The sequence below is a fragment of the Mustelus asterias genome, chromosome 9, assembly GCF_964213995.1.
Source record: "Mustelus asterias chromosome 9, sMusAst1.hap1.1, whole genome shotgun sequence".
Classification (NCBI taxonomy): domain Eukaryota; kingdom Metazoa; phylum Chordata; class Chondrichthyes; order Carcharhiniformes; family Triakidae; genus Mustelus; species Mustelus asterias.
This window is the reverse complement of record NC_135809.1, coordinates 97,737,002-97,761,668: the sequence shown is the minus strand read 5'-3', so window position 1 is coordinate 97,761,668 and position 24,667 is coordinate 97,737,002. Positions and strand designations below refer to the sequence as shown.

The following is a 24,667-nucleotide window of genomic DNA, read 5'->3' as shown; positions in this document are numbered from 1 at the left end:
TAGTGTATTCTGTCTATCTTTCATTTATTTAATGTATTAGTGACTCCTGGATGAAGATCTTGCTTGGCTCCATTAGAATAACAGTATATCCACACTGCGATAGCTTACATCTATCTAAAAATTCAAAGGGGATATTAGGAGGAGCAGCTAAACACTTAGTTAAATAAACAGATTTAAGGGAGGATCTTAAAGGAAGAGAGTGAAGTGAAAATGTGCAGCAATTTCGGCGGAAATGCCAAGAGTGTGGGCAACGGGGACCAAATAGATGACCACCAATGGTTCAAGAAGGAACATGAACACATAAGAGACTAGACACAGTGCAGTGTTTTTTTGCGGGGTGGGTGGGCTGTGGTGGCATGGTAGCAATAGAGAATGTTACATAGAAAGGGAGGAGCAAAGTTATGAAAGGATTTAAGCCCATGAGGATGAACGTCTTACATTTGAAATGTTGGGGTACAGTGAGTCAAACTAGATCAGTGAGAATGGGTTAGTGCATAAATGGAACATGGTGGAGGATAGACTAGGGATAGGAAGGTTATAAATAAACAGACTTTTATGATGGGTAGAGGATGAGAGGCCAGCAGAGCATTAAAACAGCCAGCTCTGATGAAGGGACATCTGGACTTGAAACGTTGGCTCTATTCTCTCCCCACAGATGCTGTCAGACCTGCTGAGATTTTCCAGCACTCTCTGTATTTGTTGTGATTAAAATAGTCAAGTCAGGAGGGACTCACAATTACAGCAACAGAAAGAATGAATGAGGATTTCAGCAGAACATGGGTTGCATGGACAGCAAAATCAAATGATGTTACAGAGGTGGAATGTTGTCTATATTATAGAGATGAAATAGGAAGCTCCTCAGGGTCAAACATAACCAAGGTCATAAACACACACAAAGTAATGTATATAGCAATAAACATGTCTGTGTCAGACCTCTCATTAAATTAAACATTTAGTACGTGTTGAATAATACTTATTAAATCTGTAACCTTAATTATACACTCTAAATTATACAATCTAAAGGAAATGAATTCAAGTATTTAAAGCAGCTCTTGCTCTTCTAGGCCTTAGTATACAGTATTACAATATATTCTTGCTTTGTGTCATTTTAATAAGGTATGTCACTATCGTTTTTGTGTGATTGAATAAATCTAGCCAATTTGTTTCTTTCAGCTCAGTGCTCGCTCCCATGTCTCAATGCAGGAATATGTGTAAATGTGAACCAGTGTGACTGTACTGAGTTTGAGGCAAATGGAACACGGTGCCAAACAGGTATATATTTGATAAAAGATGAAATCCCAGTAGTACCTTTTACATCTATAATGCCTCATAATTAAAATTTGAGATATATAGATGTTCTTATTTACAGTAAACTAATTACAAAAAAAATCGCAATTTATAAGCAACTTGTTTCAGAAAGTTTCATTTGTCTAGATAAAATCAGGATACCTTAATATACATTATATTTTTGACTTAAACAACTATATGTCAGGTGTGAGATGAAACAGAATTATTGTTTTACATTCAATGTATGTACAATTTATTACACTGCAAGTGTTAATCTGAAAGTCACTGAAAAAACATCAAAATCATGGAAGTCTTAAGGCTGAATAACATATATGATTGGCAAGAGTATTTCGGATTACAAATCAATTTAAACAGAAATAAAATCCAAATGGGAGGACACTAAGCACATAACTACTATTATTAAAGAAATTAGTCTTCTGGCAACTGAAATGCTCTCAAAAAAGACATGTTTAAAATCTTTCAGCCAACGCTTTCCCTCAGCTGTTTTCATTATGGATCCACCTCCATCATTTCCAACTATACTTTCAAATAAGGCTCTCAGCTGTTTTAGCAAAGATCTGCCTCCAGGTTTTCCAACTGTCCTTTAAACATTCCTTTGTCTTGAATTGCCACAGCATCCAAAGTTCTACACAAAACATAATTATTCAGCCCCCAACAGAATGTTTTTGATTTCAAAGGCTGGAAATAAGGACACCAAATATGTGATTGCTTCATGTGTCTGGCTTTTCCTTAGCCAACTTCCCCCGGGTCTGCACTTCCATCTCTGTCTTTAGTTTCAGTGACCAATACGCTATTTCAATGGCAGTTCCCCTTTGTTCCTTTAACTTCAAACTTCCAGGAAACTTCTAGTTTCTAGTTGTTTAGCTTTTCTGGAGTTTGCTTTCATGCCCATTACTCCATTGCATAGCTTTCCAGCTTCTGGCAGAACTGAGAACTGTTCCCTCTCTGGTTTTCCGTCATCAGCTACCTGTAATTTTAGTTTGAAACACGTTCAAAAAGTCTTTCTATCCTAAGGGTGTCCCTGGTTGCTATGTAATATCTCATTCTTTCTTCAAACTCAAGTTTACCTTTTCTGCTGTAAAACCTCTCTCAACCCAATAGAAACACATTTTAAACTAAAACCCAACACAAACACTTTGTTTAACATGAATCTAACTGGAGTTGTACCCTTTCCTACACAAAACACAAAATTAAACTCAGTTAAATCTATAACTTTCTAATATTTTACAATGAAACTATAGATCACGTAAACCTACTTTTGTTTCATGACACAACCCTCTCCACATGATCCCCAGCTTGCAGAGATCCCTATTTACCTGTGGCCTGGGTTTGCCTTTTCTTCCAGCAGCAATCATGGCCTCCACATTGGCACTGATGAGCACAAGAACTGCCAGCCTCTGATCGGCTGGCAATCCTCAGGAGGTGAAACCTCCTCCTCTGCCCACCCCTGCCCAGGGTCTTGATTCCTGAGGATGGCCTGTTGCTGGCCTTGCCAATGCCTGATTGGCTTGTGGATCAGCAGGCCTTCCTGAAAAGTGTAGCGTGAGTCTCTCACCAGCTTTCCAGCAGACAAGCGAGACCTCGACAAGATTCTGTCCTCTGTGTCTTGAAAACCAGCTGCGACTGTTTTGTGTTAAGGTGTGAAAACTATCACTGGATTTTCATTAGTTTTCAGTTACAGAGCATAAGGGCCTTGTTCTGATCAGCTTTTAGTCTGATCATCGGCCCCCAGTTCAAGACACTCTATTTCATCTTAAATTAGAGTTTTAAAGCATAACCATAATGTGATGCAAATTGCTCCCCAAGTATTTCGATTTACATAAAATGTTCCAGAGGCAACAAAATGTTCATTTCTGATGGGTCTTCAGTGATAATGCATTTGCCTGAAGTGTAAGTGATTGTAAACGAGTTTGGTCCATTTGAATGCTATGCAAATTGGGAACAAATACATAAAAACTCGGATCGTAATGGATTGGCAAATGCATTTTATTTCGTATGCTTGGTCATCAACAGAATTTAATCTGTTTGGTATGAAAGTTGTTCATAAATGATTTTAAATACTTCATAAAAAATTAAAGAAATAATTAACTTGTATCTGTTTTTCAGTTCCCAATAGAGGTAGCAGTCGTGATTTGATCTGTCGAACTTGGGGCCAATACAACTATGAAACATTTGATGGGCTTTATTATTATTACCCTGGAAATTGCACATACACACTAGTGAGGGAATGTGAGCAAAGCCAACAGAGCTTCTCAATTCAGGTAAGGTAGTGATTAAATGTAACATACTTTGAATGAATATCATTACAGACTTATTTCATTCATTTTCCAGTGACACTGACATAAACATATTTTTGTTTCCCATCCCTAATTCCTGTGGTGGGACTCCTCCTTGAACAGTTGCAGTCCTATGTTGATTGTGCTCCACAACCATAAAGATTTACAGGATTTTAACCTGGCAATGATGAAAGATTATGTCTGAGTCAGATGCAGTGAATTTGAGGGAATTTGTAGTCCCATTGTGGGGCTGCACTTGAACTTCTTAATAGTAGAGATTGCACAGCTGGGAAGTACTATCAAAGTAAGCTTAGTTGGTGTTGGTGCAGTCTGCTCAGTAGATAGTAAGTATTGAAGACGCTGTGCACAAATGGTGAAAGATGTACATAATGTCATGTCCTCCATGGTGAAAAATATTGTGAGTCTTGTTGCTCTGCACCTATTCCCTTGAGTTTTTTATATATTTATTTTGTTATCACATGTCTGACTTTAGCCTATTAGATACAGGAAGGTCTCAAAGCAGTGAGGAGGTGAGACAATCCTCAGAGTACCCTAACCTAGGCCCTGTTTTTGTAACCACATTGTTAAAATAGTTGGTCCTGTTGAGTTTCTGGTCAATGACTTGCTGTATTAGAGGCTGTCTATCTGGCATATTGCTTATCTCTCCCCCTCTCACCCTCTCTCATGCAATAACCTCTTTCTCTCTTGCCCTGCTACACAGTGGTTCCTGTGAATTGTAGTTTAATATATTGGAGCTCTGGATGTGGTCATTTTCTTTATATTGGGTGGTCACATTGTGCTTCTGAATATGCTGGCCTCCACACCCAAAAAGACACAACATACACAAAATGCAAGACTCCAAAATTAAGAACTTCATACACACTAAAATAAAAAGATTCTATATAACATAATACCTCATTCCACATAAAATGCAAGACACATGTATACCAAAAAAGGGAATCACCATCCACACCAAAACTGCACTCCCAAGGCTGTGAATTCCCCGTCTCTTTCAAACATCTTGCCATGACACCCATTCTGGTTGTCCACTGAAGCCTGAAAACTTGAAAGCTTGGAAGTTCCCTAGTCTGGAAGATTGGAAAAGGCTGCTCTCAGATCAATGGATTTACATTGATGAGATAACATTATTTTCTTCAACTATCCTTTACTTTCTTCACTTCAATTCATATTCGTGTCTCCAATGGACCAGAAGACATAACTTTTCCAGGTGAAACTGAGAATTTTTCTCTCCTCCCAAACATATTGACTCCTTGCTGGAGTACAGACGCATGGTTGCTGGTCACCCTCGGGTACCCTGCTCAGGTGCTATTATTTATCTGTGAGTTGTAAGCTTTGATGGTGAGTCTGAGCAGGCTATTACATTGGATTCAGGTTGTTGTAAGTCAGCCTGATCCTATCTTTATCTGATGTTGTCACACCCACAGTTTCCAGAGTAAATACCAGGAATCCTGGCTGATTTTGCATTCTTTATCTTTAAGGTACCAGGGCAATTAATATATTGCTCCTTTCACTTGCCACCTGAGCTAAAATCAGCTCGTTGAGCACAGAATGAGATTGAACCTCATTTTTATATCTTTATGATACAGCTACTCATTGGATGAACTAGGAACTGGTTTTAGTAAGTTTAAATACACGGACATTTTCTGACATAAATATTATCTACTTCGGTTCAAAGTCCCCATTCTCTGGGTGTCAGTTTAGTATATGGATATCAAACAATTGTTTATTGTTGTCCTAGATTTGACACATAATTTTGGGGCATTTGGAATTGGTTTCCCACTATTTGCTTCTGCAAATAGCACAAGGCACATTTGGATCTTACAGGAATCAATCTAATTTTGATACACCCAACAGAATTTCTAGCAGTTAGGGAAATTTATAAAATCATATCAATCAGTTTCACTGAGATAGAGGCAATGCTGAGATATTTATCCATAATTATTACAAATTGTGAGTTACATAATTGTGGATTTTGTAGGGCTAGACAAATACATCCTTGTTCATAAAGAAAATTATCCATCAGTGTGGCAGATGCGGTTAATACTCTTTTGTGATTATGCCCTTTAGAGGGAAGACCAGCTGATTGAATAGAAGGTATTTTTGTGTTCTGGACTGATCTTTATTGTGGAGTTACTAGACTGGGACTGCTGGAACTTAATTTATTTGAGATATTTAATCCATAGTCTGTAAGGGAGAAAGGAAATTTCCTTTTTCATGGTTGGATTGACAGTTAGGTTTCCAGAAGTAGTGAATGGTGACCACTATCCATGTAATTTTGCTGCAGTACTGTTAAATTAAGATTATTTCTAAATCTATTGTCTTTGATCTGTGGATATCATATTTCCTGTTCTGCAGGTACACAATGACCCAGCATGTCAATCTTCTCCATATTCTTGTCAGCGATCGGTCAGCTTATTCTTTACATATGAAGGGGAAGTTATTCTGCAAAACTATGAAGTCATCCACCACGGACAAAGGTAATTATTTATTTTTCCAATATATGTCAAATCCTTCTGACTAACCAAGCTTGTGTCAAAAAGACATGTGTTGAAGATTTACTTGAAACTACTTCTTTCAATTGTGGCTGAATATCAATCTCACTAGTCACAGAATCATTCAGACTACAACTCATATTAAGGAGACTATCTCAACACAACCTGAAGTTGCTTTTAAAAGCAGGTTTTTCTGTATCATATTTCTACATGCATTAGGCATATAAAACTGTTTAAGTGTTTGGAGAGATTCAGTGATACAGGCAAAAATGACACTGGATTTTTACATTCCCGTGATCCATTATGCAGGTGGCAAAGATATCTGACTTTACTGAGTTCAGTAACATGCTCTTTACATGTTTTCCGAAGGTCCAAAAAGCGCAGTGAATGAAAAGAGGTAAAGAACCATGAGGGTATTAATTTTTAAAAGTCTGCTGCTGTAATACGGCTGGTTGATTTTGCTACATTGAAGAGAATCTATGAAGATTGCCAAAGGCATGTGGGCACTGTTGTCCCCTTGATGATGACAGTTTGGATGTTTCGCTAGAAGATGTGAAGCTGAGAATGGTAGACATATTTTGGATGGAGCCTTGGTATACAGCAAGCATGGCAAGAAGTGGTTAGTTGTGTGATTGCCATCTCTCATGTGCATGTGGGAACAGTTGAGAAAGCAATTCTCAGGCCTAATGAAGAATGCCAAGGTAAGGGTGTTCACAGGTTGACACCTCAGTTTGCCTCCACCTATAGTATGCGTGCCACGGATGCTGCATGCTGAACATCAGCATCAGCAAATGAGCAGGGATGCAGAAGCATAATCTTTCACAGCTTTCACACTACCATATTCACAAACTTCTAGCCTAAATCTTGTGACAGGCATTTGAAATGTTTTACATGCCACAGATAACTGTTATATTTGTGTCACCAAATCAAAATTCCCTCTGAAAATACTTGCAAGTTGTACAATCATCCTCCTGCACAAGGTGGATTATGGACTATTTCTTTACATGTTCTCCTCAGTGCTAAGAAATAAATTACTTAGTGTTGCTTTGTCGGAGTATGCACTGGGGACTTCCACTTTGGACCCCACCAGAGAATGAGAGTTTGGCTTGGGGGTCACATCATTTGTATTTTTTCAATGAGGATATCTTGGGCACCTGTCAAAGGGGAGGTTCAGGAAATGTAGCTCTGGATGATAGGTTTGGGGGAGGTGAAGGATAGACACTGTCAGTCCTCTTCCCATCAAGAAGCACAGAAAGTATTCGACCAATTAATAAAGTTGTCAATCTGGGCAACCATATCACTAATTTTCACAGACTTCCAGGCATGAAGTCAGCTCCTTCTTCAAGCTCATTCATTAAGACATGGGTTGATTTGCCCATTGGCAGCAAGCTAATCAATGTATTGTTACCCAGTTTCCTGCAAGGATCTCAAGATGACATACTTGCCTGTAGAGAAGAGTAGGGCGTTGTGCCATTTCACATGCATTCATTACTTTAAGGTAGTAATATTTGTGTTACAAACTTGTGTTTATCATTATAAAGATGGATTATTTATAACAGGCTAAGTATATACTTGTTATAAATTGTAAAATCACATCATTGTTGTATAAATTATATTGTAGATCATGTTGTTTTCCTATTTTTATAATTTAAAAAATCCTTGCTAAACAAGGCTTCTTTTTTGCATCAGTTTGCTGAAATTTGAATTGCTGTGACATATATAATCAATGACAGCTTCAAAGAATCTGGTCATATAAAACTTCAATGCTTTGCTAATCTTCATAACCACATAAGCAGGAGAAAAATTCATCAGCAGTACCACTACCGCATTTTCTGGATTCAATGGGAAGACAAATGCTAGTGCCCTTCTTGAAGCCAAGGTCACAAACATTCAGGCAAAACTCATGCAAAATCAACTTTGATGGACTAGCCACTGCATTCACTTGGTGGAAAACATCGCCCCACCATGTCCTGTTTTCTCAACTTGCAAATGGCCAATGCTCCAGGGGAAAATGCTTCGAAGACACTCTGAAGCTCTCCTTCAAGCGCTGCTGCATTGACCTTAATGACTGGGAAGGACTTGTACCAATCACTCAATATATAAAAACAAATTGATCATTAAGCTTCAAATCCCAATCCTTAATTAAGAGACAGAGCAATGGTAGAGAAAGAAAGTAAAGGAAGCAAATCCAACACTATGGATCCCATTATCCGGTGATACATCCTGGCCTCTGTGCCCAAAGATTCATCACTTCTTACTGGAATTCTAATGCTCAGTGTTGTAGTTAGTGCAAATTAGGCAACAAGGCTGCTGAGGGACAAGTTATCTGGAAACAGAATCATTAAATACAGAAATATCAGAGGAAGTACTAGTAGCAAGTTGTGTGAAAAAGAACTTTGACTTATTAATCATGCCTCTTGCATATGAAACAGAGCAGGAAATCTCAGGAAATACAGAAAAGATTTTTGATTTTACTATAAGATCAATTTGCATAGAGCAGATTAAAATTAAGAAATGTAATGGCGCTGATAATATCTTCAAAATGTTGAGAGAAATGTTCTGTTTCACAGTTAAACATCTCATGAATTAGTTACTCAATCTTACTTATTGAATTTATTGAGGCGTGACCTGGGAATTTATTGATGCATTCAGCACATCATTATGACTCAGCCTGTTTTCTATTCTCTATCCCAAATTTGAATTAACTAGCTGCTGTTTCCAAATTTATTTAATCTCTTTCATTGTTTTGATTTAATTGTAGGTGATGCTTCTTGAATGTATTTGAAAAGGTGCTGTTATCATCCCAATAAAATGTTTTTATCCTCCCTAGTGCTTAAGTATCAACCCTAAACCAAGTCCAAAGATTCAAACTGTCAGCAAATGCTACGCTGAAACAAGCGTGGAAAATAATCCCAGGGTTAAGATGGCCTGCAGTTTTCTTACCATTCCTGTGGAAACTACTTTTCCTTAATATATCATAAGAACATAAGAAATAGGAGCAGGAGTAGGCCATCTAGCCCCTCGAGCCTGCCCCGCCATTCAATAAGATCATGGCTGATCTGAAGTGGATCAGTTCCACTTACCCGCCTGATCCCTATAACCCCTAATTCCCTTACCGATCAGCAATCCATCTATCCGTGATTTAAACATATTCAACGAGGTAGCCTCCACTACTTCAGTGGGCAGAGAATTCCAGAGATTCACCACCCTCTGAGAGAAGAAGTTCCTCCTCAACTCGGTCCTAAACTGACCCCCCTTTATTTTGAGGCTGTGCCGTCTAGTTCTAGCTTCCTTTCTAAGTGGAAAGAATCTCTCCACCTCTACCCTATCCAGCCCCTTCATTATCTTATAGGTCTCTATAAGATCCTCCCTCAGCCTTCTAAATTCCAACGAGTACAAACCCAATCTGCTCAGTCTCTCCTCATAATTGACACCCCTCATCTCTAGTATCAACCTGGTGAACCTTCTCTGCACTCCCTCCAAGGCCAATATATCCTTCCGCAAATAAGGGGACCAATACTGCACACAGTATTCCAGCTGCGACCTCACCAATGCCCTGTACAGATGCAGCAAGACGTCTCTGCTTTTATAATCTATCCCCCTTGCGATATAGGCCAACATCCCATTTGCCTTCTTGATCACCTGTTGCACCTGCAGACTGGATTTTTGCGTCTCATGCACAAGGACCCCCAGGTCCCTTTGCACAGTAGCATGTTGTAATTTTTTTCCATTTAGATAATAATCCAATTTGCTATTATTTCCTCCAAAGTGAATAACCTCGCATTTGTCAACGTTATACTCCATCTGCCACATCCTCGCCCACTCACTCAGCCTGTCCAAATCTCTCTGCAGACCTTCTACGCCCTCCACACGATTCACTTTTCCACTTATCTTTGTGTCGTCTGCAAACTTTGTTACCCTACACTCAGTCCCCTCCTCCAGATCGTCTATATAAATGGTAAATAGTTGAGGCCCCAGTACTGATCCTTGCGGCACGCCACTAGTTTCCATCTGCCAACCAGAAAAGCACCCTTTTATTCCGACTCTCTGCTTCCTGTCGGATGGCCAATCCCCAATCCACACTAACACCCTACCCCCAACTCCGTGTGACCCAATCTTCTTCAGCAACCTTTTGTGAGGCACCTTATCAAATGCCTTTTGGAAATCCAAAAACACCACATCCACCGGTTCCCCTCCGTCAACGCAGTAGTCACATCTTCATAAAAATCCAACAAGTTCGTCAAGCACGACTTTCCTGTCATGAATCCATGCTACGTCTGCTTAATCGAACCATTCTTATCTAGATGGCCTGCTATTTCTTCTTTAATGATGGATTCCAGCATTTTCCCAACTACAGATGTTAAGCTAACTGGCCTGTAGTTACCCGCCTTTTGTCTATTTCCTTTTTTAAACAGCGGTGTAACATTAGCCGTTTTCCAATCCGCCGGCACTACCCCAGAATCCAACGAATTTTGATAAATAACCACTAACGCATCCGCTATTACCTCTGACATTTCTTTCAGTATCCTGGGATGCATTCCATCCGGGCCCAGGGACTTGTCCACCTTCAGTTCCGTTAATCTACCAAGCACTGCCTCCCTGGTAACATTAATTGTATTGAGTACCTCTCCTCCTACCAACCCTCTATCGCCTCAATTGGATGGCCATAATGAAACCTAAGTCTCATCAAATTGGAAATTTTGTATGTGAATTTGTGTCCTAACTATATCATACTTTCATTCATGGCTATTGTTAAAATTATACAGTATGCATATAAGCACTATGATTTATTAGGAGTTGTAAACAAAGTTTTATATGCCTTGTTAAGTTAGTATAATGCAATCACAACAACACAACATTAGTTCCTTTTTAACTATAAAACACTGGGCTGCCTATTTTATAAAAAATGTAAATTTGAACACTCCTGCTTCTGTTCTTCAGTGTTCATCTGCCATATATTATTGGAAACCTAAAGTTCGAACAAATAGCTGGGTACATACTGTTTAGACATCACCATGGATTATCCCTGGCATGGGATGGTAGCTCAGGAATCTACATAAAAATGAATGTGGATTATGTTGGAAAAATATGTGGACTATGCGGCAACTTCAATGGAAATATGCATGATGACTTGTACACCAGCTATGGTAAGTAAAAGAAAATCAAGGAAGTTAAATCAAGGAAGCACTTATATGGTAATTTGATTTCGTGGTGTGCAGTATTATCTTGGACAAATGTTAGGTGTCTCAACATAGGAAATGATTCCTTCTATCCCACAATCTGCAAAGCATGATTTTGTTTTACAATGTAATGCGAATCTCCTCTGTTACTTTCTAACTTCATTGCTAAATTCATTTCTACTGGATGTACCAAAAGATCCTTATTTTAAAAAATGTGGAGCAGTGAGCCAATTTATCACAGTCCTGTGTCTGACTTATTCTTCTTTTTATTGCGGCTTTCCAGTGGGAGTACCTGATCGTGCAATTGTCTCTTCAAATTTTTCTCCACTACCCTTCCTCACAGAGCAAAGAAAATGAAGGTTGACTTCTCCATTCTCTCAGCAAATGTTAACTTGTTGGCAAGCTTCTAAGAGCACTCATCATTTCCTGGTGCATGGCCATCAGCTGGTCACTCAAGCACAAGTACTGCAATCGGACTTTACCTGCTCTCTCTCTCCTCGATCCTGACATACGAATTTGTCTGTGTGCTTCAGGAATATCTTTTAGGAAAGCCTGTAACTTGATCTCACACTGGCGCAAGGAAGCTTCCCCCTCTCAAAACCCATCTGCATGGCAAAATATTTGGGTGGCACGGTGGTTAGCACTGCTGTCTCACAGTGCCAGGGAGCCGGGTTCAATTCTGGCCTCGGGCCACTGTCTTTGTGGAGTATGCACATTCTCTCCGTGTCTGCGTGGGTTTCCTCCAGGTGCTCTGATTTCCTCCCACAGTTCAAAGATATGCTGGTTTTGTTGATAGGTCATGCTAAATTGTGTCAGGGGATTAGCAGGGAAAATATGTGGGGTTACGGGAATAGGGCCTGGGTGGAATTGTGCTCGGTGCAGATTCGATGAGCCGAATGGCCTCCTTCTGTACTGTAAGGAATCTATAATTCTATGAATTACCTGAGACTTGTATCTGGGTAGAAATGCAATTATTTTGAGACATCCATTCTATTCTTTCTTGGAAGTAAACAAACAGTTTAAAGCATAACTGTTTACAACCTGATATTCTCAACACCTTCCTGAGACTTTGGAGACGAGCAGTCTGAACCACTATGTTTATATAGATGCTACTGCTACTGTCTCCAAGTGTGAACATCTTACACCTTCTTTCCAGTAAGCAGCCTGGGCCTCCATTTTGTCAAATGGCGTTCAGAATAGGTGGCATGACCCGCCACTTTATTTTACCTCAAATTAAAGAGACAGTCCCAAAACATAAAACTTCATATTTGTAACAATCTATTTATTAAGCGAATGCAAAGTTCCTAAGCCAAGCAACCAAGAAGGCAACCAAGGTCAAGTTGGCAGTCCACCGTGAAGTGAATCCCTGCTTTTTGATGTTCCATGTAGCTCTTAGCTGAGAGTCCTAGTGGTTGAAAGCATTTACTTTAAAAAAATTAGAATGCTCAAAGCAGGCTGGTCGTCTGAATACTCCAACTTGGCATAACAAAATAGGACCTTTATTTCTATTTTGTTTGCTTTTGGAACAGGGGCCACCAGAACCAATCTGATCTTGCCTTTTCTCTAGGCTGAATTAGATAGATTTTTGATCGACAAGGAAATCAAGGGTTATTGGGGGGTTGGGGGGGTGTGGGGGTGGCAGACAGAAAAAGGGAGTTGAGGCTACAATCAGATCAGCCAGGATCTTGGCGACTGGCAGGGCAGTCTCGGGGGCTGCATGGCCTTCTCCTGCTTCTAATTGTTGTGTTCTTGAGTAGCAAAATCAGCCAATGAAAAATGAGCAGCCTAAAGCGATGCAGAGGGTAGTCCACTACCAGCTGTAGACAAATTTGTGACAATCTGCATGGGGTTCCCTTGGCCGCCACATCTAGTGCTTAACATCTCATGACCCAATCTTGACTACATCTTTTCCTTTCTCATTACAAAGATGCCATCACCTACAGACAATTATGCCACTCAACTTTCATGCTCCCACTCATCCTCATCATCAAAGTCAACCTTAATTAGAACGATGTATGCATCTACAAAATTTTCAATACAACTGTAACTTTAATTTCCAGCCCAATGTGTGTATGACCGGAATTTTACTGCCCAGCCCGCCACAGGAACCAGAGCGGGCGAAGGGTGGACAATGGAAAGATCTGTTGACCTTGGGTGGGATATTATGACTTTGGGACGAATGAGGCCGTAAAACCCCACCCTATGTGTCTAATGTTTCTTCATGTCATGCTTTTCACTGGTGCAAGAGTACACTTTTTATAACTAGCCCGGTGCCCTGCAGTGGCGCTTTCCACTTCCACAATGGCAAGCTCTCAGTGACTGGTATTCCTGAAGCTAGAATTTTGTTGTTTTTATGCACAATTTGCTGAATGCAGAAAGCCAAATGGAATTAATTCATTTTTCAATGAGTGCCCATTAGTTACGATCTGCTACTTTTCCATTTGATTTTTATTCAAGAGGAAATGCAGGGCTTCAAGGACTATTTACTTTTATCGAATGAAATTAAATGATTTTTAATTATTTTTAAGGTTTGCTAACGGAAGAAATAGCTATTTTTGGTAACAGCTGGAGAGAAGACATGCCAGATAAGAAACCTTGTCATGTTATTCCAGTCAACTACCCAGCGCCATGTTCTGGACAAAGCAAAAGAGTAACTGAAGTTAGTTATAAACCAATTTTATTTTAACCAAGTTTTATTTTCAAGAACTGTTTTGATGTTGTTTATGAATACCAGAGATGTTTCAATGTTCAATTAAACTTCAATGTTTAATTCTTTGCAGGGATCAGTATAATTATAATATGACGCATTGCTGCAATATGTGTTCTTTCAGATATAATTGATTTTAGTAATATAGCAACAATTTTATCTTCCAGAATCTGTAACTGCTTAATCCGATAACAAATTTTCATAAGCAGTACATTTCCTGTAATGCCGTTTGTGTGCTGAACATAAAGCCATGGTAACAGTTTGATGGGATCCATTATGGGGGAAGCTGGAGGAAATGTTTTGTACGAAACACATACAGAGCAGAGAAGCTGAAGTAGGAGCAGAAAGAAAGACAACAAGGGCAGAGGGGCAAAGATCACCAATGGGAAGATAATGGTTGACAATGGTATTAGAAGAGAAGACAGTGGCAGGTATACATAGCCCAAAATCTGGATAAGAGGCTGGTTAAAAACAGTGGAGCCAACACAGACAGCCAACAGTGGAGAGGTTTGCTATAGAGCAGGACTTTGAGTTAAGGAACAAGAATACAGACATTTTTCCCTAATAAATATGTGGTAAATAATACATAAATAATAAATCAATGAGATAAATCTACATTCATAAACAGGACAGATTTGATCAGATTAAATTTTATATATAAAAAGGTTTATCACACTCTAATGCATGAATAGCATAACAGAAAAGAATGTCAATAATTTGATATTTTTCTTTATGATATATTCAATAAATTGAACATTTGAATATATTTTAATTTTGTTAGTGGGGCAACTGTGAATTGCTTGAAATTTCCTTAGCTAATACTGCTGGAGTCACAGAAGAAAAGCGAACCCCAGATTGCAGGCTTTTGTCAGAACAGATAAACAAAATACACCTTTTTTCATATCTAATTAGCAGAGTCTTGGTCTGGCATCTCTATTCTCTATTACTGTATCATTGCTCTGATTGTTGTCCAATCAAGTTTCTAAGTATACTGGTGGGCCTTGTGATGGAAGCAAAGTTTTATTACTTCAAATGGGTAACATTTGTGTTTTTCATACATGATTTCAGATAGACAGATTTATGTTAAATTAAAACTTGCTTTGGGAGTGAGCCTTAGCTCAGTGGTAGCTGAAATGGCTTATGGCACAAGCTCCTCTCTAATAAACCCTGCTGAATGGTGGAATGAGTTTCAACCTTTGAGTCAAATAGCGTACATGCTTCTGATGAGAACAGAGTGGCAACTTTTCAACTTGGTCCACCTTTGCACCTTGTCTACCTCCACCTCCACCCCAACACCCTGGTAAGATCAATGGTTTGACCACATAGAAAATGATCTTTGTTATGGAAACAACCTACCGTATGATTTGTTCGAAGTAGAAGCAATGGAAGAAATGGGTTATCACATGTAACTGGGCATGGAACAGAAGGAGAAGATGAAAGACTAACTTCATTTTAGCTCTGTGGCGAGTTTGGTGGCAGGGGAAATTTCATCAGGCTGGTGGTTGGGGACCCACCAGCTTCCTGCTTCCATCCTGATTTAGTTTGGAAGGCCTTGATACCAAACACCCCTCACCTCTTCCTGCCATCATTCGCCTGTGGCCTGGGATCTCACGACAATTCAAGGGCCCAGGTGGGTGTCATGCCAGCAGAAAACATTGCCTCACCAGTGGTGCTGCCATTCAATAGAGCTGTCCAATTGGCAGAGCTGTCCAGTGTATTTCTACAGTGCAGTTTTTTCCCATAAACCTGCAAATTCTTCCACTTCGAGTATGTAACTTTCAAGAGTTAAGTTAATTCTGCATCAGGTAATTACTTATTGAATCTATCAGACCATCAGTAGACATTGAATTCAAACTATTGATCTTTTGGAGCAAAATTGCATTATATTTGTAAATTGCAGCCATTGGCCCTCAGACGTGAGCGGTACCTCTGTAGTTTCTCCCACTCTGGGGATAACTACACATGTAGCTTCTTTCACCAACCTATTTTCTTTAAAATGGGGTTCTATGCTCGGATCACAGGATTGTGCAATTACCCCTATTTAGACTATTTTCCATGTGGTCAAACCATGGGTGGCATTTTCTGCTCCCTCCATGGCATGTTTTGCAGTGGCAGATGCAGCCCACCATTGGCTGGTGACAGGATCTTCCAGTCCCACTGCTGTCAATGGGGCTTTCTGTTGTTCGCAACCTGGTTGCGGGAGATCACTGTCAGTGGGACTGGAAGATCCCACTGGTGGGAACAGCCAGAAAATTCCACCTCTGTCACATGCTGAAGAAAAAGAACGACCAGTTGGTCAAGAATCTACTATTCACACTTTATCTGCTTAATGTAGAGAATGATTAATATCTTAATTACTGGCTCTTGAAGATTCCATACAATTGTGAAATGAACCCTTAGCTTTAAAGTAAAGAACAGATGTAAAATAAAAAGAAATATGTACATCTGTATATGTACATCACAACCTCAGAATGTCCTAAAGTGCTTTACAGCCAATGGAGTACGATTGAAGATTAGTCACTGTTGTAATGTAGAAAACTAATGGACTACTTACTCTAGCAACTTGTTTTCCTAGTTTACACAAATTCATTTAAGATCGCTAAAAGGGCTTCACAGAGTCATCATCAGTTTAATGTTTCAATTAGGCTGAGTTAAAAGACAACAGTTTATCGATGATGTAATTACAACTCTTGCATTATGTTTCTAACTTCTATGTAATTAATCTGACTGGTTACAGATTCCATTTAAATTTTAATATATTATTGAAAACATAATGCCAGTTTCCATTTCTGGTTTGCAAAATATGGTGTATATTTAATTTACACCTTGACTTTGAGAGTTCCTAATATTTTTATGATGATCTCCAGAAAATAAGAGACACGTGCACAGTGCTTCTCGAATATCCTTTTATCCACTGCCATTATTATGTTCAACCTTATCCATATATGGCCAGCTGTGTGAATGATCTCTGCATGTGAGTATGTTTAAAGAATTACAAGTCTTTATAAATGTATATTTATTATATTTATCAATAGTTTCATACAATATATAATCCCATAAATATTTTTTGTGACAATGAAAGATTATGCAAGTTTTAAAAAGTATAATTTTTAGCATTCTGAAAAGCTAGATTCATTGACTGGATTGCAAGTGTTCAGGAGTCAAATACAAGACTTTTGATTAAATGAAGAAAGCATGATTAATCTGGCTGTGCAATTGCCGATCCATATTGTTACTTTCTCTCATTCTATCAGGTATGGACTTGATAATACAACATTATGTGGAGTGCTGACTGAGTATGCAAGGGCTTGTGCGCAAGCGAATCGACCACTGCATGAATGGAGACAGCTATTCAACATGTGTGGTATGATGCAATGCAACAGACTTAGCAACCAGTTCTATAGATTGTTGGCTATGACACAAAGGGGGGAATTTTCCCATCCCGCCTGCCATGGAAATCATAGCGGGCAGAGGGCAGACCATGCAAAGGTCCGTTGACCTCAGACGCAATTTTCCAGTTTTGGGCAGAGTGCAGCTGGAAAATCCCACCCAAAGATTTTTGAGTCACAAGTTAGGAAATTAAAAGTAATGTTTGTCATAATATCAAGATAGGCAAAAACTGAGAAAATCGCCAACATCACTGGAGGTGGATGACTTTGGAACTGGCAGCATTCATTGGATCTATGACTCCACTTTAGCCTATGCAGTTGTTGGTCTGAGATAGGTACCCATCCTAAAAAACAATGCACCTAGAAAGTAAAATGCCTTTAGCGCAGAGCAATGTAATATTTTCAAAAAATTTGAAGACAGTTGAGTGTTAGCAATGTCTAATCAATCAATCAAAATTGAGTGCAACGAATTTGGTGAAATGTTAAGTTTAAGATGAAATAGGACACATTGGTTATCCAATAGACTATGGCTAGGATTTTCCAGGCCCATTCGATACGTGTGCAAATTCCGTTATGGCTGCTAACTCTTGCGAGAGGCCATAACCGGATTTGTGCTGGTGAGATCTCAGAATGAGAGAAGGGGAATGGTGGGGGGAGGACATTTCTGCATTGCAGGGGTAGGGCAGGGGAGGGAATGAGGGGAATGCCTGCATTGCGGGATGAGGAGAGAGGGGGATGTAGTGTATGCCTGCATTACAGGGAGGGGGTGAAAGCCTGCATTGCTGGGGGTAGGAGGTATGCCTGCACTGTGGAGGTGGGTGGAAGGCGGGGACGGAAGAGGAGGCTCTGGTGCCCCGATGCTGGTGATGATGGGGGAGGGGGCCTTTAACTTCTATTTGAGATAGGGGTGCTCTTTTCAGAAATGATGGTGCAAAACATTCCTTCCCCTGCTTTTTTATTTGACCAAGTGTCAGAAGATCTGGAGAGATATCCTGCCTGTTTCTCTGGGGGAGAAAGAAAACAGCTAGAAATTTAGCGTCGCGCCCGCCATGGGAGTCAGAGCGGGTGAGGGGCAGACCATGGAAAGACCCACTTGACCTCAGTGGGATTTTCCAGTTAAGGACGAGCGAGGCTGTAAAATCTCATCCAATGGTTTTCAGTCAGAACCTGACATTTTGGCATTTGTTTGGATAAATTACCATGACACGAAGCAAGTACCAGTCTCGTTTGTGTGGGACAGCTGGCATTCGTAAACAGCTCTTTCTTTCTTCTTCTTCGGCTTCTTTAGTGCCCAAGTTGTCTTAAACCTTTTTAAGCAAGATTTAATTAAAAAACTGAGCACACCTTTCCACACTGGTTGTTTGTTCTAATTATCTGCAAGTTGCTCTCCCACTACTGCAAGAGGCCTTGTCTATCTACGGACACCTTTTCAAACTAGCCATCATTAACTAAGATAAATTACCTCACTTATTTCTATGAAAATGAAACCTTAAGTAATTTCCAGTAAAAAAAAACTTACAGAACTAACCTATTCCTCGAGCTATCAGGCTGATTATATATACATCTATATTAGGCACGTAGCTTATTTCTAAATGATAACACTTCATGGGGGCGATTCTCCCAAAAGTGCTGAATTGGTGGGAAAACTGTTCTCGATCATGACTGTTTTTTCAGTGGAGCTTCTCACTCGAATCTCCCCACTCTGTGCAATGCAGAGGTCACAATCGTGAATCTCATTAAAAACCCAGGGGCAGGGCCTACACGCGCCAGAGACTGACAGTTCTGGAACTCTGCGCATGTGCAGTGACCCCGATCTGTCAGACTCTCCATTTGCTGGTCAGCTTCGCTGGCCAGCCCAGGACCACCGCAGTACTGCCCCTTCAGCACCCCCGCACCCCTCCACGGCCCGACTGTGGCCCCCACAACAATTCCCGGACCAGCCCTGATCCCCCTACCCCAGAGTGCCCCGAAGTCCAGCCCATTCCCCCCCCCCCCCCCCCGCCAGCAGTGGCAATCCCCCCTCACCCCGGCAGACCCCCGCCCCCCCATCATCCCGCCCTGATCGCTGGCCTCCCTCCAGCCCAGACTGATCCCCATGCAGAGTGGCAGCAGAACCCACCATCCCCATCAATCTTCCCTAGGCCCCACCCACAATAGGCCCCGCCCCCTTGGCACTGCCCTATGCCCGGTAAGCAGTGCCAAGGTGCCCCTGGGCATGGGCACTTTGCCCCTTTGGCAGTAACAGGGGGCACAGGCTGGCACTGCCAGGGTGCCCATGCCCAGGGGCACAATGCATCCACTGCCCGACCCCCTGCGGGGCCTTTATTGCCCCCCTTCACTCCGGCGTGGTCTCCCGCTAGTTCCCTGAACGTGGGGAGCTACTCTAAAATGAAGTACTCCTGACGGGGTGGGAGATGCTACCGGGGCCAGCGCGGAACGGATAATCACATTGAAATGACATTTAAATTACATTTAAACATATTCAAATTACTTACCTCACTTCCTGCCGGACTTCTCGCATTCCCGGTGGTGCAATTTCCTTCTGGTAAGGAGATGTGTGCGGGTCGTAAATACTCGCGAGGACCTGCGAAATGGCTGACGTGCACATCTCCCAACCCAACCCGCCAGAAAGGTTACGGGTTGCAATGGGAGAATCGGGCCCCATATTTCTAAAGAGGAACAAGTTAAATCAATGAAATTTGTGTTTAATATGGAACAATTGATGGAAAGACTTTTGCAACACAATCAGTAGAAGGTTCTGATTATTCTTGTGTAACTAATGAATTATAGTTAGCACCTGAGACTGTGGGTGGAATTTTGATAGGACTGGAAATCCCATCCAGAATCAATCAACTTTTGGCTGTTATCCAAATTGTTTGGTCCTGTCTCCACTGATTTCGGTCGTGCGTCGGGCTGGAACACTCTCTGGCCTTTGCTGTTGTGAACTGACTGTGTGGACAGTTGCTGCCAGTATTGTGGGATCTCACAGGATCTGATTTAGATAGGTCATTAAGATAATATGGGAAATGTATAAATTCATGCAGACATAATTTGAGGTACTCTACGTAGATTGAGCTAAAGGCACATGGTTCGCGGAAGTGCAGAGGGAATTTTATTCTACATCTAGCCTATACGAAACAAGGACTAGAAATGTTCAGTGTTGAGATTGGGAGCCAAAGCTAGGGAAATGTTTAATTACTCGGAGCAGCTGTCACACGATAAATGTAAGAATTCCAAAACTTACCTCTTCCGAAAATAATCTCAAATTGTCTCAGTTTATCATTTTTATTTTGGTGCTTTCTTTTCTCACAGCGGCAGTTTGTGAAGATGAATTTGTCCACCAGGAATGTGTAGACTGTTGTCCCGTGTCATGTGGTCTGGAGCAGGAGTGCATTGACAATGATTTTCTCTGCCTCGATGGATGCTATTGCCCTAAAGGTAGATTTATAATTTAGAGCATTTAGGCTAAAATCAATGCTTGTAGTTAAACCTAATATTATCTGCTTGTCCATTGTCAGCCTATCCTGTTTTAATGTATCAAAAATTGACATGTTTGTATGACAAAGCGAGCAAATGTATCTTTACATCTTAAATTATTTAATTATCTTTAAAACTGACTATATATAAGGTGACGTGGTAATTTAAAATCAATATTGCCGTTCTCTCCAAATGAGAATGGGGGAGGAAGAAAAATGAAATCAGCACTTAAATGCTTTCTTTAAAAATGAAAAATGATGAGAATAGACTAATAGTAAATTAATTGAGGCTAAATAAAATCACACTTAAAGTAACAATTCAGAGACAGTGGAAAAAATGCAGCAAATCAAATAACAGAGCGAATAGAATTGTTTACATTTTGTTTTTAATTGGACAATCCTTTAAGCCAGTTTGTTTGCAACCTTGGTGTGACATTTGATCCTGACGTGAGCTTCCTCATATTTGTGACATCACAAAAACTGCCTATTTCCATCCAACTCCACCCTGCCTCAGTTCATCTGCTGCTGAAGCCTTCATTCATTCCTTTATCACCTCTGGACTCAACTATTCCAAAGCAATCCTGGCTGGTTTCCCACATCCTACCCTCTGCTTAACTTGCAGCATGTTCCATTCCACTTTCACCACTGTGTTTGTTGACCTACAGTTATTCCTGGTCAAGCATTGTCTTGATTTTAAAATTTTCATCCTTCCCTCCGAAGCCTCCCACCACCCTCACCCCCCCTCCCCCCCCCCCCCCCCCCCCCCCCCCCGCCCCCCGCCCCCTCCACAACTCACTGTGAACTCCTGCAGCTTCACAACCCTGTGCTCCTCTAATTTTGACCTTTTGTGCATTCCCATTTTAATTACTGTAGTTGATGGCTGTGCCTTCAGTTGCTCTGGCATATTTTTCCAACAACCCCCCCGACTCCCCCATGCTTTCCTCCTTTAAGACACACCTTAAAACTTACCACGTGGCTTGGTCTCATGCTTTGTTTTATACTATCCCTGTGAAACATCTTGGGATGTTTCATTACATTAAAGATACTGTTGTAAATATATGGTTGTCATTGTTAAAAAAGTGTTCTTATAGAACAATCAAATTTTTCCTGATGCATGAATATTATTACTGAAATGTTGTGATTAGTTCCAGTTTCATCAGCTGGCTATCCATAAGATAGTAATTTCCTGCACCTGCCTATCACATAAGTCTTGAATATAACTTCTAATACCATGACCTATAGAAATTTCTGACAAACATAAAATGTTTTTAGAAATGAGATATAAATTGATATAATTGCTTCTCACAGGTTTAATTCACGAAAATGGAACCTGTTTGAACCCCACCGAGTGTCCTTGTATGTTTCAAGGTATTCCCTATACATCAGGCTCTGTAATTCAGGAGCAATGCACCTACTGGTTAGTGACTTCGGAGTTGTTTCTATTTTTATTAGAATTTATTTTACATTAAAAACTATAAATCCCTATATTATTAGCCATGTATTAGAGGATATGTCATAAATGTAAATTCAAGTTTTTAGATATCTTGTTAAATATGTACTTGACGGGGAGAGTTTTAAACAAAACTGGACCTCCAATTGCAATAATGATGATAAGATGGAGAACGATAGGAATATAAACAAGTGATAAGAATATACTGGACCGATATACTTGAGCTGATTTTCTGACTTTACTCACTCTGCAGGGAGAGCTAAACAGGAATTCAGATGCATTCTGAGTACTATTTTCCTACCATTAATTTAATGGTGCAAACCTTGAATGAAGGGTATGTCTGGGTTTCCAACATACATTCCCAGAATGAAAGTCTCACTTCCAAGAGATCAATGTCAGAAAAATACCCTTATTACACGTAATAGGAATGTTCCAGAATTCTATATTTTTGACCATTCTGGTACATATGATTAATTATCCTTCATGGTTTAGAAGCCCTTGACCCAAATACTAAATTCTGAATCAAGTTGTGAGATGGACTTGGGGATAAGGTAGAGAAAGTTCTTGCCAGGAGAGAGGACTCCAACCTCCATCAACTTCCTAAGAGCCCTGCAGGGGGAATCCGTCTCATGGCTATTCGGACCACTTGAGGATCTGGTTAAAATAACTAATAATTGAAAGGATTGGTATAAAGTATGGGACTTTAATCTACATATCATATAATTTGGTATTATATGGCTAGTTATCCTTTAGCTTTTCTATGAGTCCATTGTGTAATAACTAAGAAACTTCTGAAACTTAAAATGAAAGATGCTGGAAAGTGTTATGTAGAGACTAAGTAAAAGAACAGGGTTTAGTAAATGCACTGCAACAACCCCAACATTGAGTAGGTAGGAGCTGCTTCAGTATCTGAGGATTTGTAATTTGTACTGAACACTGCAGTCATAGAATCATAGAAACCCTACAGTACAGAAAGAGGCCATTCAGCCCATCGAGTCTGCACCGACCACAATCCCACCCAGGCCCTACCCCCATATCCCTACATATTTTACCCACTAATCCCTCTAACCTACGCATCTCAGGACACTAAGGGGCAAATTTAGCATGGCCAATCAACCTAACCCACACATCTTTGGACTGTGGGAGGAAACCGGAGCACCCGGAGGAAACCCACGCAGACACGAGGAGAATGTGCAAACTCCACACAGACAGTGACCCAAGCTGGGAATTGAACCCAGGTCCCTGGAGCTGTGAAGCAGCAGTGCTAACCACTGTGCTACCATGCCGCCCTTTCATTCATGAACATCCCTACTTCTGAACTTACGATGGAGGGGAAGGTTATTGATGAAGCAGCGGAAGACGATTGAACCTAGGGTGTGACTCTGACGAAGACCTGCAGGAATGTCCTGGGTCTAAGATAATTGGCCTTCAACAAGCACAATCAGCTTTCTTTGTACTAGGAAAGACTACAGCCATTGGAGAGTTTTCCCCTGATTCCCATTGACTTCAACATGACCAGGGTGCCTTGATGCCACACATGGTCAAATGCTGTCTCCTTGTTAAGCGCAGTCAGTCTCACCTCACCTCTTGAATTCAGATTTTTTTGTTCATGCTTGGATCAAGGCTGTAATTTCCACACTGTTGATTAATTGCCTGTTGAGCTTTCCTGGAACAGTTTGGTCAGGGGTGCAGCTACTTTCGGAGCACAATTGTTCATTACTACAGCCAAGCATGATAGGGACCTCTGATTTGCTCTCTGACAGGATTCCTACAGGTACAGGGAATGATAACATGTTGTCACATGGGACAATCAAGGCAACCCAGATTACTGATCGGTATTCATCAATTGAAAGGAATTGCAATCCATTAATTCAGCTGCTATACAACTAGCAAAAGCTCATCATCCATGTATGTGCAAGATTCCCAGTGAGTTGCCATGATGCCTTCATTCTGCGTCAGTCAATTCTCTCACAGATCTTCATACTTTAAACAGTATGAGTGGATGGCTCCTTAGGGACAAAGATTATGCTCTATAAGTATCTGGCTGTTGAAACCTGTGAGGAAGCCTACCACTGATATCCAGGAAAGGTACTACTGAAGCCACATGAACATAAGTGTGATCACTGAGCAAGTCATTGGAATGCTGAAGATGTGATTCAGGTGCCAGGACAGATCTGGGGGCTCCCTTCAGTGTGTACTAGCGAGGATGTCCTGAATTTTAATGGTCTGTTGCGCCTTGCTCAACATTGCACATCAGAGAGGATTGGAGCTGCATGAGGGGAAAGATGTTGACCATGCTACATGGGAGAAGGTGAAGGAGCAGTCGGAGGAGGAATCTACTATGGCAAGGGTACCTGTAGGCACACAC

General features: G+C 40.6%; 1 protein-coding gene across 1 annotated transcript in view; it reads left to right on the top strand.

The window, feature by feature from the left end:
- The first annotated feature begins 482 nt into the window (after positions 1–482).
- otog (otogelin) overlaps positions 483–24,667 on the top strand; it is a 217,048-nt gene continuing 192,863 nt past the window's right edge. Inside the window, exons 1-10 of the mRNA XM_078221380.1 lie at positions 483–486; positions 1,174–1,272; positions 3,415–3,569; positions 5,961–6,082; positions 11,039–11,244; positions 13,806–13,936; positions 16,852–16,958; positions 17,239–17,348; positions 20,686–20,811; positions 22,158–22,266. Coding sequence (XP_078077506.1) covers positions 483–486; positions 1,174–1,272; positions 3,415–3,569; positions 5,961–6,082; positions 11,039–11,244; positions 13,806–13,936; positions 16,852–16,958; positions 17,239–17,348; positions 20,686–20,811; positions 22,158–22,266 — 1,169 coding nt within the window. The remainder of the gene's footprint in view (positions 487–1,173; positions 1,273–3,414; positions 3,570–5,960; positions 6,083–11,038; positions 11,245–13,805; positions 13,937–16,851; positions 16,959–17,238; positions 17,349–20,685; positions 20,812–22,157; positions 22,267–24,667) is intronic.